At 33.9% G+C, this 20,119-nt stretch overlaps 1 protein-coding gene and 1 long non-coding RNA gene across 29 annotated transcripts in view; one reads left to right on the top strand and one right to left on the bottom strand.

Moving 5' to 3' along the window:
* Positions 1 to 20,119, top strand: part of LOC108021916 (zinc transporter 2) — a 183,430-nt gene that overhangs the window by 39,445 nt on the left and 123,866 nt on the right. Inside the window, exon 9 of one of the 24 annotated variants that reach the window (XM_050889613.1) lies at positions 7,007 to 7,202. The exons of 22 other annotated variants lie outside the window; for them this stretch is intronic. In XM_050889613.1, the coding sequence (XP_050745570.1) occupies positions 7,007 to 7,058 (52 nt within the window). In that variant the 3' untranslated portion in view covers positions 7,059 to 7,202. Of the gene's footprint in view, positions 1 to 7,006; positions 7,203 to 10,827; positions 11,593 to 20,119 lie in introns of those variants that run through there. One more of the 24 variants, XM_050889614.1, reaches the window with a different exon arrangement.
* Positions 2,161 to 19,928, bottom strand: LOC108026040 (uncharacterized). Of its 5 annotated transcripts, none has more exons than XR_001768239.3 (6): positions 19,725 to 19,928; positions 19,495 to 19,654; positions 19,324 to 19,426; positions 9,034 to 9,125; positions 2,521 to 2,730; positions 2,161 to 2,405 (listed from the first exon to the last, which is right to left on the bottom strand). It is a non-coding gene; the product is annotated as an uncharacterized LOC108026040 (long non-coding RNA). The 5 variants fall into 5 exon arrangements; XR_007764845.1 differs by having other exon boundaries at positions 9,034 to 9,116; positions 19,324 to 19,423; positions 19,725 to 19,927; XR_001768238.3 differs by having other exon boundaries at positions 19,324 to 19,423; positions 19,725 to 19,926.

The following is a 20,119-nucleotide window of genomic DNA, read 5'->3' on the forward strand; positions in this document are numbered from 1 at the left end:
TTAAAAAAAGTGTTTCGATTGATACGACACTAAGACACCATCAAATCGATAAAGAAGACAAAAAATTATAGGAAATGGAAAAGGTTGGTTAGAAAAGGTCACACTTACATTACCTTCAAATGGGAACAGATAGATCAGTTTTTTATACACACAGTTTGGAAAAAATCATTTCGACTTTCTAAAAAAATTAATTATTTAATACGATATAATATTCTTTATTAAATGTGTGAGAATATTTTGAAAGGTAAGATGATATTGTTGAGTTAGACAAACCTCATGGATTCACTTAAACTAAGTAGCATTCTGAATGAATTTGATGGAATTCTGTTCAATGCAAATTTTGTATGTCTTCAGATTACACAATCAAAACTCTTTGAATGTATTAATACATTCCACCGAGGGAGGCGATACCACTCAATAATATAAAAGTGTATTATAATCTGGAAAAACATAACAAATCATGATCGACTTTATATTTCGAGTTTAAATTACAGGTATACTTATGAGTTGTCGCGCAGTGATTTTAACGCGCGCCTACAGACACTTTATTGCAGTCAGGGACACATGTTTGACTACGAGTTATGGTGAACGATTTTGAAATCCTGAATCGACTGTCTCTACTTGCAATTCGCAATGGGTATGTGACGATGGGGGTTCATAAAGTATACTCCTTATAGACATGGTCGTAACATTTTTATGACCTCGGAACCCATTAAAACCAGTTAATTTATAGATTACGGTCATTGTCGAGAACCCTCATATGCCAATAACGGTGGGGCGGGGGTCTTCAATATACTAATTGTCTCTTTTGTGACGATCAGGTAATAATAGAAAGTCGATTTCTCGAAAGTGAGGTTTAGAAGTAGGTCTCTTGTGCGTCCCTATTATTGGTCACATGTTTATGAATCAATGGCGAAAAGAAGTGATTTTTTCTTATTTTATAGATAAAACGATTCTGGAACGGAACAGGTAAGATATCTGAGAAATTTAGTAACTATCCCATAATAAACCATCAAGTTAGGAGTTCAATACAACGTGAAACCAATACTCGCACGCGTTGAAATAATATATACAGATACAGTACAGATACAGTTCAGATACAGTGCAGATATAGTACAGATGCAGTACAGATACAGTACAGATACAGTATAGATACAGTACAGATACAGTACAGGTCTGTACAGATAATTACAATACCAATAATAAAGCATCAAGATAACAACGGGTAACAACTGTATTAAGTCCAAAAAGCTCAATCACCATCAAGCAAAATCTGTTAAACTCTGCATGGAGCATTGGAGACAATCTTCAAATTTTCTGTACCATTAAAGCATTTGGGAATTGCTGAGGGCTATGTAAAAGTTTTATTAAATTGTGTTGATGTTGACTAAGATTCTCGGCGACGTGTTTGAAAAAACCAGGAATAAACAAACATTTAAATTGGATATAAGAGTATCTCCTGAAAAATTCCTACCAATCGCATTCCAAAGTTGGGATTAATATGCTAACCCCAAATTAAGGCATGGCAGCCAAAACAGCTGGAATGTGAAATTGTCGGGAACCTGCAAAAAACGCGATTCGCCCTAAGCGAATTTACCAAATGCTGAACATTAAAATTGAAAGTTCTCTTGAATGTCGATTTGTGTAACAGTAAGTATGCCCAACCTATATAGAATGTAAACAACATTTCAATCTCGTTACTATAATCGAGAGTAACATTCAAATTGAATTAAATTGAAGTCTATTTATTGCGGTCGTTTAACGTTAAGAAAGGGTTGAAATCGATGAGACACAAAATTATAGAAATAGAAAAAGGTTGGTTATAAAAGGTCACACTTTGCCTTCAGATGTTAACAGAAAGATCGAATTGGGGACAGTTTGGAAAAAAGTCATTTCGACTTTGGAAAAAAATAATTATTTTTATTTGTTGAAGTTCGAGTATGCAGATCTTGTGGTAAGTGAAAAATACGAAAGCAAAACTCTTTGAATGTATTAATATATGTGTGGAGCAATGATGCATGCACCGAGGGAGACGATACTTCTGTGTGCCATCGAATTTTAGGTTACAAAAATGAACCACTCAATATTTAATAAATATATTATAATCTGAAAAAACATAACAAATCATGATCGGAATACCAAAATAATTGAATAAATGTGTTAGTATGCTACAAAATGATCTTCTGACTTTATTTTTCGAGTTTAAATAACAGGTATACTTGTGAGTTTTCGGTGAGTTTAACCTCCTTGATGGAACTTGGTAAGGATTAGTATGCGCGCCTACAGAACCTTTATTGCGGGCAGGGACACATGTTTGTTTACGAGTTATGGTGCACGATTTTGAAATCCTGAATTAGCATTGGGAAACGTGCGACTGTCTCTTCTGGCAATTCGCTGGAATGAAGCTAGAAAAGTAATATCAATTTATAGCAAAAGCTTGTTTACAATACCGAAATAGGTAATTAAATGTATTTGTAAAAAATGTCAGCCACTTGCGACTAGCGGTCTCGATTTTAATACCTGTTATCATGTTAATGAGCGTGCGCGCCTACAGACTTTCCTGTGTCCCTTTTATTGTGGCCAGTAATACCCCTTTTCGGGTCTCTGACAGACCCTTTATTGCGGTCAGAGGCACATATTTGATTACGAGTTATGGTGAACGATTTTGAAATCCTGAATTTGTATTGGGAAACGTGCGACTGTCTCTTCTTGCAATTCGCTGGAACAAAGCTGGAAAATAAAATCAATTTATAGCAAAAGTTTACTACATCAAAATTGTTAATTAAATGTATTTCTAAAAAATATCAGCCCCTTGCGACTAGCGGTCTCGTTGTTAATACCTGTTACCATGTTAATGAGCGTGCGCGCCTACAGACTTGCGTGTGTCCCTTTTATTGCGGTCAGGTAATAGACCTTTTCTGGTCTCTGGCTCTGGCTGATGTTTTTCGGACCGTTTTGTGAAAAGAAGCATAATATGGGTTTGAAAATATCTAAGAATCATGAACTTGTGAGATTTATTTTATTGTGGTTCTTCTAATTAGTCTTCAAACTAGTCTTGAAATTATAGAAAACATTATTACCAAACTTGATCGAACATGTTTCCCTGAGAAACAATATTTGGATGCTATGGGTGTGCAACCTTGTGTGATGAAAAGGGGGTTGTGGGGAAATGTGAGATCTTTCTCATACACAAAACAACCCCTGTTGAATGATAATTGCTCATAATGCCGGAAAAGGTCACGAGATCAATACAGTTAAATGGGTATGTGACTATGGGGGGCTTATAAAGTATACTCTTTATAGACATGGTGGTAACGTTTTTATGACCTCGAAGATGTTGGTGAGGGGACAGGGGCCATTAATATACATATACATATACAAGTCTCCCTGAAAAATGCGGCTGAGGGCTAATATTCATTTTCTTTTTCACTTGCGTTTACTTATGTGAAGAAGTTGGAGTTACCCACGCTGACATTGATAAATAAACAAATCCAGTGATTTAAAAAAACATGTGTACGATTTCTAAGTAGGTCCCCCGCAGATAAATATTTTTGAAGTAAAAGTAAAAACAAGTAATTGTACATTAAATAAAGGGGAATGCAAGATTCACAAAAGCTTTTACTCTTTCATTGAACGGTCGTATTTTTATTCTTTTTATCTATAAACCATCGAGGCTTAGTTCAAATTTTCTTACATTTATAAAGCTTTTTATATCCCTAACAATATCCGTTCGCTTCGCGAATGCATAGAGATTTTGTGTTTAAATTAACAAATTTTTTGCATGCCCAAACAAATTAAAGTTTGCATTCCCAGTCATTGTGCAGTGTTTGTTTTTATTGTTTTATCTAATTGCATGCTCCTTTTCTACCAAACGCTGTTTGAAGCGGTAAGAATCTATACCGTAGTTACCCGCTCTCCCGCATTCCCGCATAAAACGTTGTTCTTGGCACTAAAACTAACGCTCCCCCGCTTACTCACTCCCGGTCACTCTCTCCCGCTATTTTGCTCTCGTAGCTTTTTTTTTTTTGCACGGTGGGCCGGAATATCGCAATAACGACTGTCTGTTGTTCAAAGAAATGCAAGTTGTTGATTTTGGCTAGACAACAGAGCATTCCGTGCCATTAGTGCGACAGTACTTTTCATGCTAAATGGCTTGGCTATTCGGGCCTGGTTCGCTATGCAATCGACATGAGAAGTGGCTTGCGCTACCATTGTGAAGAATGTATTGCTTATGAAACCCAGGTCTTCATCTTTATCTGTCTCAAAAAGCTAGATTATTTCCTTCTGCTTTCCTATCAGAATACAAGATGTTTACAAAGTAAGTTGACCAAATTTTACACTCATAATTGTCTTCCCATGTTTTTGTGTTCACAGAAAATTGGTTAAAACGGGAAATTCTTAGTTCCGAAGTCTTTCCAATGAAGTCCACAACGTACAGGCTTGATCGTCCCTCTCGACGTGGAGGTGGAGCTTTTATTACAGTTGACTCAGAATAAACGTCTGAAGAAATAACGTCCGACGATATAATGGACATTGAATTTCTTTGTATAAAACTATCCCTTACGGATATTCCGCTGTCATCTGAATTCCCAATATATGCAAGTCATTTGTCTGCTATTCAGTTTATTTCAAGTAAATCTCCTGCTTTAGTGGAGAAAACTTTTCACTTATCACGACATAAAAATGTGAAGTCTAGATTCTACAAAAAGTTTAGAGCTTCCGGATCACAAGCTGCCTTAACGCTCAGTGTTACAAAATATTTTTAGCTTGTGGCAAGACACAGTTACACTGGACCCAAAATTTGTATAATTTTGTAAACACAAAGCGTTATTCTTCAAGTTACCCATCAACACATAAATTTAAAAATTCTGCCGCAAACACTGATCAGGCTATAGCCGATCTTTTTGCATAGTTGTTCCAAACCACGTATTCAACATCTAGTCCCTCAGATCATTCTTACCCATATGACATGCATAAATCATAATTTATTTTCTGTCCTGTTAGAAGTGAAAGCTCACTTCTTTTAGATTTGCAAAGGGTCAAACCAGTCTTCTCTTAGGTTCCTGACGGAGTCCCAGAATGTGCGCTGAGACTTTGTGTAGACCATTGAACAAACTTTTTACTTTGTCTTTAGAAATGTCAGATTTCCCGCATAGATGGAAGGAATCGTTTGTTATCCCGCTTCATTAAAAGAGGATCAAATTGAATGCATGTAATTACAGAGATATTTCAGAGCTATCAGCTATTCCGAAGCTCTTTGAGAACGTTATTACTCCCCATTGGCAACACAGTTATAGGTCTCTTATTTCCTCAACGACAACCAACCTTCTGGAGTTTACTTTATTTATGTTAAATGTTTCTAGAAAAAATCTCCAGTTTTATGTGGTTTTCACTTATTTCAGTAAGGCGTTTGATTCTGTAAACCATTCGATTTTAGTATGGAAATTGGACCTTTTAGGGTTCACTGATGATCTTCTTAGGTGGACCTTAAGTTATTTGAATGGCATGACTCATTTTTAAAAACTCTTTATCATCCCTAATCCGAGTTACGTCCGGTGCACCTCAAGGAATTCATCTTGGTCCGCTCCTGTTTACATAATTTATAAATGACTTTTTTCTAGTCCTAACGAACTGTGTACTTATGTACGCAGATGACATTAAAATTTGACTGCAATTTACTGATCCCGAACAAGGTTTAACTTTACAATCCGATCTGCATTTCAATAATGGTGCATGAATAATGAATTAAATTTAAATGGTTCTAAGTGTAAGCTAATGACCTTTTTTCGTGTCAGCCCTCACTATTCAACTTATACTTTGAGCGGTTGTGAGTTAGATAGAATAACGCATGCTGACGAACTTGTAGTCTATATGGATCCCTAACTTATATTTTCTGATCACATTACTACCATGGTAAATAAAGCCAGCGGCGTGCGTGCTTTTATCAAAAGGTGGTCGAAGGGCTTGACTTGTTTATTTCATTATCCCGACCAATTCTTGAGTACTGCGCTCCAGTTTGGAGTCCCCAGTATAGGGTGCATATAGACCGGATCGAGTCCGTGCAAGAAAACTTCTTAATATTTGCCTTACGGGGACTTAACTGGGATACAAGCCTAATACTGTCATCCTACTCTAGTAGACTACTTCTAATTAACTTACCATCATTAACCAAAGAACTATGCTTGGTATTACGTTTATTGGGAATCTTATTCATGGTGATGTGGAGAGTCCCGAGTTACTGGGTCGCCTGCATTTTAATGTGCCAAATAGATTCACAAGAAACTATATTACTAACTAAATAATTACGCAAGACATGAACCTTTTAGAGTACTCTGCAGTGAGTACAAGAGATTATATCACCTAATATCTAGTACCGACTCAATAATTCTATCCCACTTAGCAACTAATTAGTTTTACTTTGTGTATCGTCACAATTCGTATTTTGACAGGCATATATTCTTTAATGGTGTATTGTAAAAATTGTCTTTTTTTTTGTCCGCGATTTCGTTTACTCGCCCAAAATGGTGTGGGTCTCCGCGCGTAACAAGCATTGCTTGGTGTCGTAAGGGCCACTTGTTTGTACTGACCATAATGCATCAACATGTAAGAAATTGCCGAAAAGACAGTGGCGGAAAAAAATTGACATTGAAAAATATTACTTTTTGTAGTGAAAAACAAAAGAAATAAACAAATGAATAGTATTTCAAAAATGTGAACGAATCTTAAAATCTAATTAAGTGCCAAGTTCCTAGGAACCAAAAATAAGAGATATTTGTTTTCAAACAATGCTTGTTGTTCAAATTCCATCATTTCTACTTTTGTGTACGTAAGAAATTCCTTACGTGGCTAATTAAATAAGACTCCCAAACATCTCTAACATTAACTATGTATATATTTTACTAAAATATTCTTTACAACAAAATTAAACAAATCAAGAGCCAGAAAGCCAATGTTTGCAAATTTCTAAACTGTTAACTAATTAAAATCTAATTTTTTCTAATGCTAGATGTAGTTGCTCAGGCGGTTCCGGAAAGGTGCATCAGAAGGCAATGTGGTAAGTGAGAAACCTGAATTGATCGAATAGAAAGACTACGCAGACCCCAGATGCTGGCGAGAGATGCTAAGGACCGCAAATACATCGGGAAACCTACAGCCCAAATTGTAAATTAAAAAGGAAATAAAATCAAGGCAATGAAATCAAACAAAAAGTGTGTTTTATATTTTTTATATCTGCTAAGCACCCAATCTATGCTGAGCTTGTGCTTTTTCTAATGCTTAATTTAGCGCTCAACCAGTTCTGAACCTGTGATTTTTCTAATCTTATCTAGTTTAGTAATTATTCAAGAAGAATTCAATTACTCTAATTTTATATTATTTATTCTGTGGTATTTATAGGTATATTGTTTGCAAAAAAAATGTTTAAAGTTAACTCACCTGCATGCAGTCCGTTAGATTTGGTTTGTTGCTGCTTCGATGTAGTTGTTTATAGTATTTTTTTTTATTTAAACCACTTAAGGTTCTAGATATGGAGTTCATCCTTACAATGTTCCCATTTCATCAAATACGTTTTTTTAAAACAATTCAGCAATGTTTATGGCCTTGGTAATGCCAACATCGCTTAACAAACCCGTGTAACTATACAGAATTTTATGCCCGTTTGGCTTATTATATATTTTTCTTTAACAAGATTTACATATACTTGTTAAAATTTTTGTATTCCCGGCCGGGTGTTTGTTTTAGAGGGCTATGTAAAATCATTGGTCTATGCGGATAAGCCACAAACGCTTAACCATTTGGAAGACAACATTCGCCGTGTTATTGCCGATATACGGCCGCAAATGTTGGGAAAAGTCATCGAAAATTTCACCAGGAGGGTGTGCAAAGGTGACTACTATATATACACGAAGAAATGAAAATCTATAGTATTCGTTCGATTGTTTCAAGTGATAGATCAATCGAATAACATTAATTGGTTTGGTAGAAAAGGTGGTGAAAGCGTAAAATTTAAAATTTGGAAATTTTGATCTGGTGGTGATAATTACCCCCGCTATCAACCTAACTGTATTCTCACTTAAATACTGTCAGATGCTCCGTTCAAAAGTAATATTTCGAAATACTATGTACGCCTTTTAAACGCAATTTGTTTACATTCATTTTTTTTTATTTAAAATTTTGTTTTTTTTTTTTATTTCTTAAAAACGTCTGTAAAAATTTCAAAAAAAAATTTTAAGGTGCTTAGCCATTTAGATTCTTTAACTTTTGGCATACAAAACATTCTTGTAAAATTATCCGTGTCAAAGTTATTCAACAAAAATGGCTACATTTACCAGTTCAGATCATTTAACATTGCCAGAGAATTGACCTTTTTTTGTGCATATCTAAACTCTTTTTGAAGGTCTTGGAATTATAAAATGATGCTAAAAATTGTATAAAATTGCGTAATTGTGTATTGATATACGAGTATATCATCTGTGTAATGTGTAAACGGCAAAAGCATTGCTTTTGTGCGGAGTTTAATGTGAACACATGTACTGTGTGCAAGAGGTCAATACATTGGAAAAATGCCGACTCAGCTTGTTTGACGTCAATGCGTTCTCGCGGGTTATCATATTGCGGGGCACTTGAACAAAAATAGGTGTCGTTTGTAAGGTATTGATCCTGGGGGTTGACAATATTGGGACTATAAGCTTTGTTATATGGAGTGCCTCAAAGACAAACGCCTTTCTGAAGGTGAAAAACAAGGAAAAGACTCCCAAGTTCACATTTTCCCTCTTATTTATCTTTCTATAATTTATAATATGTATTGTAAACATATTTTCCAAGTACTCAATTCAAGTTTTAGTCCAGTACCTTCTGATAGTTGCATAGGGTAGAGTTGTCCGAAACCGACCCCCTAATTGTAATCAGTTGAAAAATTGTTTAAAAATGTTTTTTTCCTTTCGGTTTCGGACCACCCTTTGCGGGTCGGCTTCGGACCACCGTGTATTTTTTCACTTTCAAAAGTCGTAGCTGTAACAAATCGAAAAAACTTACCTTGGAACTTTTGATGACGAAAGAAGAAACACTGTTAACGCGTTTTACCTACAGCTCCAAAATGAATTTTGCGCCTGTCAAAACTGAAAATGCTGAAAAACATAGGTTATTATACGAGAGGAAAATGGCGGCATACTTCCAAATTGTCGGCAATAAAGAAGCTTTCAAAAGCCACCACCGATAAATTTTATGGCAGCACGAGTCATGAGAAACATTGGGGGGTCGGAATGGTACCACCGGTCGGTTTCGGACCACCTTACCCTATGTTTTAGGGGGAATTAGGAATACATTTTTATTTACGCATTACTTTTTCATGTTTTTATACCCTTGTAAAGGATATAATGATTTCAGTTAGAAGTTTGCAACGCAGTAAAGGAAACGTTTCCGACCCTATAAAGTTTATATATTCTTGATCTGCTTCTCTAAACGACTCGATCCTGCCATGTCCGTCTGTCTGTCCGTTTCTCCGCAAACTAGTCTCTCAGTTTTGAAGCTATCGGTATGAAACTTTCACAAAAGACTTCTTTCTATATATAAGTCGGAACCAACCGGATCGGACAACTATATCTTATACCTCCCATAGGAAATATCAGGGAAAAAATTAAAAAAAATATATATATCTTCGGTGTTGTTTAACATATAACCTTCTAAGCTTAGAAATAACATTTTTTATTTAGTTCCGAATTTCGAATTAAATTTTATCAAAATCGAAAGACTATATCATAGCTGTCATAGGAACGATCGGAAAAGTGGTGGGAAAATAATATATAACAAATGATAGCTTTGGTGCTTTTTGACAAATAACCTTCTCAGCTTGGAAAAACCATTTTTTAATTAGTTCTGAAATTCGAATTAAATTTTATTAAAATCGGGCGACATGAACAGCAGAAAAATGTATTTACTAAAGTTGATTATTTCTTTTAGCTGTATACAATATCCGGCTTGCCAAAGTTAACTTCCTTTCTTGTTTTATTTAAATTTTTGTTATTAAAGTTTTCTGTTGAATACAGTCAATGGTCGTAAATGTTATTTTTTGTTTTCTGATTATGTTTTTTTTGTTTTACTTGTATACTTGTATATTTTTTCGTACTGTGTAAAACCCTTTGCGGGGTTGTTGTTGTCACAAAACATTTCATCACGTCACCTTCGGATAACCAGAGTTTTCTGGGTTTTGTTGTGAAACACAAGAGCACAAAATCTTGCGTTAAAAGTAGCACTTACCTGAAATACATTTTTTTTTTAAATATCACTTTTTTATACCTGTTACTCGTAGAGTAAAAGGGTAACTTGATTCGGCGGAAAGTATGAAACAGGTAAAGGGAAGCGTTTTCGACCCCATAAAGTATATATATTCTTGATCAAGATCACTAACCGAGTCGATCTAGCCATGTCCGTCCCTCCGTACGAACGCTAAGATCTCGGAAACTTGGCATGCAGCGGGTTGCCACGCCCACTTTAACGCACACCAAACGCCCAAAACTGTGGTGGCCAGTTGTCATGCTAGAAAATTGGTTTATGCTAAAACGCATTTGTCTTATCAATACATATCGATTGACCTAAAAAAAGTTTCCACGCCCACAAACCGTCCAAGACTGTGTTTTTTTTTGCTAAAATGTATTTGTCTCTTTAAAACCTTCGATTGGCCTTAAAAATGTTTGCATTTACCCACTCTAACGCCACCAAACAGCTAAAACGCTTAAAAATGTCTGCCTCCCAGATAACATATACCAAAATAGCGCTTTACAATATTTATTTACTGCTTATATATCTCCATTTTTATTTTGCTCCCTCCAGCTGACTAACGGATATCTGATAGTCAAGGGACTCGACTAAGCGTTCTTCCTTGTCGAAATATATACCAATCAGTGGTGGAACGGAGGATACCATTTTTTTGGTGAAGCCCTCGTATTATTTGCTTTTATATAATTTGACGGTTGTGTAAATAAAACACACTGACCAAAAATAGTTTATCACGTCGGTTGGTGTCATTTTTATTTTTATATATTTAACCGGATGGCCGACGGAAAACTTCAGTTGGTGGGAACAAGATGATTGGAATTTAAAAGATATGTGTATATATGTATAATATGTAAATTAAATTATTGCTTAGTTAATTTTTAAAAAATATATTGTTTTATTGTTAATTCTTATTTACTAGTTTACACAATTGTTATTGGTACCGAACTTAATTTTCACTGCTCGCGATATTCAAGTTGTCGACCGATCAATTTTGATTTTGACGTTGTTTGAATGTTAAGAATTTTCTGTATTCAATTAAAAGCATGGTAATTAAATATATAAAAATGCGATTATAATCAATATTAATGTAATTGGTATTTGAGTTTGTTTAATTTGAATTAAAGGATTTAATACGTTAATTTTATCGAATGAAAGTTCCGACTCATTTGATATAATTTTAATATAAATTAAGAAGTCAGCATATTTTCCTGCAGTGATGTATTGCAATATCTTATTGTCTACATTAGTGCAGTATTTACTATTAATTTTAGTGCCATTAAAGGTTATTAAATATGACCCATCTAAATGAGTGTCATTAGCTTTATTATCTCCGTTCATAAAAATGGCTCCTTCTTGGATTACACCCACATACATTTTTATTTTGCATAATGATTTCAGTCAGAAGTTTGCAACGCAGTGAAGGAGACGTTTCCGACCCCATAAAGTATATATATTCTTGATCAGCGTCACAAGACGAGTGGATCTAACCATGTCCGTCTGTCCGTCCGTTTCTACGCAAACTAGTCTCTCAGTTTTAAAGCTATCGGTCTGAAACTTTCACAAAAGACTTATTTCTATTGCAGGTAGTATATAAGTCGGAACCAGCCGGATCGGACAGCTATATCTTATAGCTCCCATAGGAACTATAGGGGAAACAATTTTAAAACAATTAATTCTTTAGTGTTTTTAAGCATATACCTTTCTAAGCTTGGATATAACATTTTTAAATTAGTTCTGAATTTCGAATTAAATTTTATCAAAATCGGACGACTATATCATATAGCTCCCAAAGGAACAATCGGAAAATTAATGGTAAAATAATGTTCAAAAATGATATCTTCGGAAATAACATTTTTTATTTTGTTTTGAATTTCGAATTAAATTTTATCAAAATCGGACGACTATATCATATAGCTGTTATAGCAACGATCGGATAATTGGTGGGAAATAATGTGAAACAAATTATTGGGGCTTTTTGAAATATTATCTTATAATATTGGGAATATACATTTTCATATTTTTAAGAATTTCAAATTCAATTTAATAAAATTATTCATTCTTTTTTATAACTGCAAGGGTATACAAACTTCGGCTTGCCGAAGTTAACTTCGTTTCTAGTTTTCTCTTATTTTATTACATAAAGATTTTTCTCTATTTAGTAATCTGGTAAAACAAGAACCTTCTGGGTTTATAGTGCAATGTTAAATAATTCCGTCTTAAAATTAGAAATTACATAAAACTTATTTTTACATTTTGCGACATGATTATTGATTAACAATATTCCATCACTGTGCGAAATTGATCTTGATTTTTAAACTTCACAACGATCGATAATTATAGGGTATTTAATATATATAATAATAAAATCTTGGTGCAAAGCGATTTTAAATTCAGATATATCCAATAGATCTGTAATAATAACACTGTTTTGTTCATGTTAATAAATTTCCTGTATGTCATCATTGTTTAGAATTTTTGTGTTAAAAAGATATATTTTTGCTAATGTAATTGTGTTCATTAAATTCATAAGATCGTAAGTTAGCAAACGGAGGCGGTGTTTTCTGAGTGGAATTTCTTAATCCTTAAAGGCGATTTTAAAGTTGTCAGATTAAGTTTTTATTTCTTTAAATATTTTGGAATTAAAAACGAATCTATTGTTATTGTTTTGTATCAAACCATCAATTTTATTTTAAAGTGTTATGAAATCATCATGATCTGGTGTTCCTGCTATCCATTTCCAAATTGTGCCAAAGTCATTAATGTTTCTTTTTTTTTTATTTGAGAAATAAGTATTTTAATAATTTTTAAATCGTGGATTACTTCCCATTGTGAATTCTGAACGTTATGACTGTTTAAAAATTCTGTTTCAAGAGTAATAATATCGTTATGAAAACTTAAATTAGTTATATGAAATAAATCCGCGTATGATTCATAAATGAGAACTTCTTTGGTATCCTCCTAAAGAAAGAAATCATGGTTTGTGTAATCCATAATTTCGGATTTGGTTGTAGCTACCAGCAATAATAAGTACATTATTGAATTCATTATCTGGAATTTAAGATAAGTAAATTGGTTTAAAATTTAATATTATCTTTATGAATGGTATGGTTTCTGATATTAATAATACCTTTATTAGGATGATTTTCCTTAACTACTTGTTTTTTATATCTAGAGTTAAGCTTATTTCTTTCCCTTTTTGGGCGTAATAAATGTCAATATGCAAACCTTCTCTATCCGAAATAGGTGCTTGACCGATAGGAATTTGCACTGGATGTCTGTAATATTTGTTCTGATTGCAGATTGTGCAAACTCCTTTTGTTTTTGATAAAAGTTAGGCCAATATATAGCCGGTTAATTTGTTTATAATTTTCATGAAGACCTCTGTGTGCTCGACAATGCGTTTCTGTTATTATAAGCGATCTGTCTTCAGCGTTTTCTACGTCTTGGACAAATATTCTAGTAAATAAAAATTTATTTAAAAAATTATCTTTTAGTGGTTTTTGAATTATATAAAGGTCTTCTAAGCTACAATGAATTTCGGTTGTTATAATAGGTGGAATGTATTCCTTTAAGATATTTAATAAATTGTTTCTAGTATTTCCGAACACGTTAATCGACTCAAATATTGTATACCTCCCCGTTGCTATTAGCAATTGTTGCTTAAACTGGTTTAAGGGTTTTCGGGTTTCTTGTGTAATATTTTCAAAACTTCTTTCTGCTGAATGCTGAGTGTTTTGATCTGAGACCGACTTGATACTTTCTGTTAAGTTATTAATTTGTATCCTAGATAATGCATCTGCAACAACATTTGTTGCTCCTGGCTTATAAATAATTTTTGGAGAATTACTTTCAATGTAATAATACCATCTTTTCATTTCGATATTAGGGTTCTATTGAAAATAAAAGAGGTTGATGATCAGTGTAGATTTCAATGTGGTTAACTCCATATAAATAATTAGGTAAATTGTTAAAAGACCAAACTATGGGTAAAAGTTCATTCTTATAAGTAGCATATAATTTTTCTGTTTTTATGAGCGTTTTTGATATAAAAGTAATTGGTTTTCCTTCCTGAGAAGGCACCCGCACCAATAGCCAAATCTGACGCATGGGTGGTTAAAGTACATTTTTATCGGGTTGAACTAACTCTACTTGTGCGATTAAAGTATTTTTGAGCTCCTTGAAAGTTCTTACTGTATAAAAGTTTTACGGGATTCCTTTTTTGATACTTTGCCATTTTGGCCTTCTCAATATTTCTAAAACGGTTTAGCAATTTTGGCGTAATTTTGAACAAATTTTCTGTAGTATCCTGTAAGGCCTAGGATTTTTTAGGGATTTTATATACTCACCAAAATTTTTATTATACAATTAAATCTTTATAATGCTGTTCAATTGTTTTTGAGAAAATAATAATGTCATCATATAGACATGACACGTTTTTCCAACTTGTTCTCTCAAAATATCATCCATCGCTCTTTGGAATATTCTAGGGGCGTTTGTTAACCCAAATGGCATTCTCAGGAATTCGTATTTTCCATTATTTATTGAGAATGAGATTTTTTGAATGTCTGTTTCATTCATGAGAATTTGGCGGAATCCTGATTCAAAATCAATTGTGGAAAATTATGTAGCTTCCCGAGGTTTCACAAAATTATGGAAGGATCCTGCATTGGATAGTTTTCCGGTATAGTGTTTTCGTTAAGTTTCTTATAATTTATTACCAGTCTAAGTTTTGGAGTTCCATCTTCCTTAAACCCCTTTTTACGACTAATACATAAAAATTATAAGGGCTTCTGCTTGACCTTATAATTTCTTCCTTAAGCATTCTGGGGATTTCAGAATTCACAAAATCTGAAGCTGATAGAGCATAAGGCTATTGCTTACATATTGCCCTATCATTTTCGGAATTTATTTCACCGCGTATGTCAGTCCTAAAAGAAATCTGCATATTTATTTTCGAATGTTCTTTATTAACAATATTTAATATTTTGTCCTCCAAATCTTTTCTTTGATATGAGGATGAATTCTGTATATTGTTAATTTTTTGGTTGTCGGATACTTCTACGACGGCGAGTTCAGGACTTTTATATCCCAAACTTTTATGTTTGTCTTATATTCCGACGACGGCGCGTTCGTGATTTTTATATATCAAACTTTTTTTCGGATAATTCAACGACGGCGTGTTCAGGATTTATGTTTCCCAAACTAAATTCACTTTGCTTTCTCTCTTCCGACTCGGATCTGATTTGAGGCTTTTGATCAAAGTATTTTTTTATTATGAATTCTTTTAACGGAAGAATGTCGTTTTCTTCTGTCTAATAATGTTCGTTTAAAATATTACCGTTATCGTAATTTAATTTTTTTTCCTTTCCATTATACTTTATTACCCCTTTTTCTGTATCAATTACAGCTCCGATTTTTTTCAATAGGTTGTAGCCAACAAGTAAATAGAATCTAGCCCATCTAAAAAGTATAGAAAAATAGTTAATAGTATCGAAAATAGTTATATGGTAAAACTTAATTATTGAATATCCATTTAATGTGGATACTCTTTTATATATTGGTAGTTCAATTTTGTTTTTTATAAATTCCTGTTTTAATATAACAATTTCAATTTCAATTATTTTATTATCCTGTCTTAATATGTAGGGTAGGCCTTTTCTTGAGTTTGCCGGTTAATTAACAGTTCCTGTTTGTACTCTTTTACTTAAAGGTTGTTCCTGTTGTGTGTTTATGTTTCGATTCTTTTAGTTTGATTACATTTATTTTGATAATTATTTTATCCTTGAATATTACTGTCATGGGGTCTATTTGGCATCTGAATTGATTTATTAACATCCATTTGATCTGGCTTACTTTGTTGTCTAAAAGAGTTCCATTGATTTTGTTGGTCATTATTAAATCTTGCCTGATTTCAGGTATTGTTTCTATTTTGATTTAAAATGTTATAATTATTTCTGTTTTGATTATTTGCTTGATTAAACCTTAAGTTATTAGTATATCTTTGATTGTTATTATTGTTATATTGTCTTGGTTTATTATTTGAGTTTTTATTCCCATATAAGTTTGAATCATTAGTCTTGCGTTGTGATGATATAAAATTGTTCGCGAATTGGGCCCTAAAATTGTTGCTTTCAAGTTCTTGTACTATTACCATTGCGTTCGGTAAATCGGGTGGATTCATTGAAAATATTACATCTGAGATATGGCCGTTAAAGCCAGTTATGAACATTCGTAGTGCTGATTTTCTATGTTTTTCATTAAGTTCAGATGTAATTGGTTTATTCCTCCCATGTGTCATAACGGTTTTGTTAATAAAGATAGTTAATTTTTTATTTACCGAATTATAAAATTTCATAATCGATAATTTCCCCTGACTTAAATAAAATACGTATAGGTCGCTTGTCACTAAAAACAAAATCTAGTCTTGCCATTATTCAAAATATCTTCTTCGCGTTTATATTCTTGAACCGACTTGATTTCATAGAAAGTATCGCACCTTACGTTTGGATCAATATCTTCCACCTTGAATTCCTCAACCTTCTTTATGTTGTGATTTAATTTTTCTTCTTAGTTTCCTTGTATATGAGATGTCTTCTTTTTGCCTGATGATCCTGTTTGGGGTCTTCGTATAGCGAGAGATGGCCCTCAGCTCTTTCTTCAATTTATTTCTCGGCTCTTCCTTTTTTTGTTTAATTTGTATTTGATTTTTAATTAATTTTTTATTTATCCGTTTAATTTTTGTTTTTTTTTATTTTTTTTAGTATTTGTTTTTTAGAGTAATAGTTTTTTGAGCAGTGTGTGTCACGGTCACTAATTAAAGGATTGTTGTAAACAAAGGGGGTTTATTGCTTTTATTGTCTTCCTCCTTTAGCTATTTCCACGATGTAAACACTTTTAATAATGTCATCTGTAAGGTTTTTGAGCAGCTCGAATTTCCTTTCTGTTTTCGAAAACTGTTTTGTTTTAAAACTTATTTCAGGAATTGTTTTAAAATTGCTTAATGAATTTTTAAAAAATATATATTTGTTATTGTTAATTCTTATTTACTAGTTTACACAATTGTTATTACTACCGAACTTAATTTACACTGCTCGCGATATTCAAGTTGTCCACCGATTAATTCGCATTCCTGACTTTGGTTTAATAATCAATAATCAAACCTCGGCTTAAGAGATTTATCTCAAAAATCATCTTATTGTGAAATTTAATTATGCTGACCGATGTGCAATTTGGTGGGAACTCGAAACGCAAAAGGCGGATTGATTAGGTTTTGAACAGAAGCTAATGTTTACTTTAACTTTGATTTGCTTAACTTAGATGGGCAACCAAAATCAGACCTCAAAGCCAAAGGCAAAAATAAATAAAATACTGTTTAAAAACCCTTTCCCTTCAATTTAGAGTAGGCTCGCTCTGACATGTCAGACGGTAAAAAGCTTTTTTGTTTTTTTTTTCTTTCGAAAACCGTTGTCGACGTTGCCGTTGTCGACGTTGGCAGAGAAGCCGGCGCAGCGTATAGGTAGAAGTGCCGAAAAAAAGCGGTCGTACACCAAGGAGAGACAGATCTTCGGAGATACCTCTTTTTCTTTGTCTTATAATCTACATGCCCGCGGCTCTCAGAGAGACAACCTTCGGCCGGTCCCTATTTTTTGCCGCTCTCTTTTGTTATTTGATTCATAATAATTTATAATAAAATTAATATCTTTTGTAAATTAAATCAGGTAGGTGTTACCGTAAATGCAAGATGTTGTACGTTGATTCAGTACGTCCCTTTTTGAGATTTTTTATAGGTTTTACAACATGACCTAGTAAAATCAGGTTGTGTTAACGAAAGGTGCCCTGATGAAATGTTTTCTGCCAACAAAAATCCCACAAAGTGTTTTACACAGTTCAAAAAGGTAAACGTACAATTATAGAAGTAGAACACATTTTTTTTAACACATGCCCTTAACTTTTTCAAGGGGCGTTGGACAGGTGGCACGCCGCAACTTGCGCTGCTCAGAAAGCCCAGGAATCTGCATGCCAAGTTTGGTTGTTCTAGCTTTTATAGTTTCCGAGATCTCAGCGTTCATATGGACGGACGGACAGACAGACATAGCTAGGTCAACTCGGCTAGTGATCCTAATCAAGAATATATATACTTTATGGGATCGAAAGCGCTCCCTTCTACGTGTTACATACTTTTACTCTACGAGTAGCAAGTATAAAAAGTCGTTGGAAAGATTCAGCAAGTGAAACTTTTTTTTCTGCAGTAGGCAGACAGTAATAAGCGTTTTTGTTTTTGAGCGTTGAGTTTTGGACACAAAAAGTAGGTACTTAACTAGAGCTACTTGGTGTGCAGTGCACGTGTGTGTTTGGTGGTGTGTATTTTACTTACTGTACAGTGCACTATGTGGTAAATGTCCCCTTTATCTGGCATTTAATATTGCGAGTAAACCAAAAGAGTTTTATCACGCAGGTTTTTGTAGTATTAGTAGTATTATTTTATTTGGACACCTATTGTGTATTAAGAATTTAGAATCTTAGAATTTTTCAGTTTCTCATCTGCCCCCAAAATTAGAAAAATAGAATACTTTAAACAATTTCTTTGCTGATAAGAAAAAAAATAAAAAATCCCCTATAGTCGAGTGTTTCGACTATTATATATCCGTTACTCAGTTTTTGTATAAAACATTGATAAAACAAAGAAAGAAAAAGAAAAGAGAAATACAAATTGGAATATGGTTAAAAAATGTTAAAAAATAGCACAAGACACAACATAAATACACATACGAGAGTTATTCGTAGACTAATGAGAAAACTGAATGATATGCAGCGCTGTAAAGATAATGCCCGTCAATATTACGGGTACGAACTTTCGGTCACTGCCTTCTTGTGCTCTTCAATGCTCGGTTAAAATTTACCTAATTGGAATTAAATTATTGAAATTGGTATTGAGAAGTACTGGAGAGATAAGGCGGGTGAAAAAACATTGAAATTCCTTAATTTGTTAAATATTTAATAGAAGAAGTTAGCCGCGCACTCTGCCTTTTCTTAGCAACTAATTACACTCACGCGTGCAGAAATCCCTTTTTCATTGCCTAGTTCTGGTGTCATTGCGTGGAGGTTGAGGTCGTGGGATTCTCGCGGATTGTGGATGTCATAGTAGGCGTGGCTGCTGAAACAAATTGACTTTGCTCAGGAAGCCCTGGTATCTGTATGCCAAATCGTACTCCTTATACTTACCACTGTGCGATTGTTCATCTTTGGACGCACGTACGAGTATAGGTGGATCCGTCCATGTACCTATCATTCAGACTTGGCTGCACGATTCCTGGGCTTCCTGCGGAGTGCAAGTTTGTTTTAGTGGGGTGCCAAGTCCACAATCCGCCAAAATCTGTAGTGCCTAAAATTTTTATGATAGAAAAGAAATTGTAACTGAAATGTATTTGTATCATCAATACCTATCGACTGACCTTATCAAAATGTGCCACACCCACTCCAAAGCCGACAAACTGCCCACAGTTGGCCACAGTTTTTTGGTAGAAAATTTTTGTTTTCCAAAATGTATTTAAAATGTATCAATACCTAACGCACACAAATGGCTTAAACTCTTAAATCTGTCTACCGCACTCAACATATATCCGATTGCTTTGTTTCCAATGCTGTTTTCAACAGATTAACCACATCATTATTATCATGAAAGATCTAAATCGATAGCTTGCAGGAAGGGGTCGCTTTACCGGTGTTTCGGTGCACGGGTGCTTTTGCGACGAAATGTACTGCCGAGAAGAGGTTGGTATGGAGAATCACCACTGATGTTCTGATTTTAATGTTAAGGATGCAGCCGATGTTCTCACAAATATCATAA

Source organism: Drosophila biarmipes, unplaced genomic scaffold (genome assembly GCF_025231255.1).
Source record: "Drosophila biarmipes strain raj3 unplaced genomic scaffold, RU_DBia_V1.1 ptg000004l, whole genome shotgun sequence".
In the NCBI taxonomy this organism is placed as follows: domain Eukaryota; kingdom Metazoa; phylum Arthropoda; class Insecta; order Diptera; family Drosophilidae; genus Drosophila; species Drosophila biarmipes.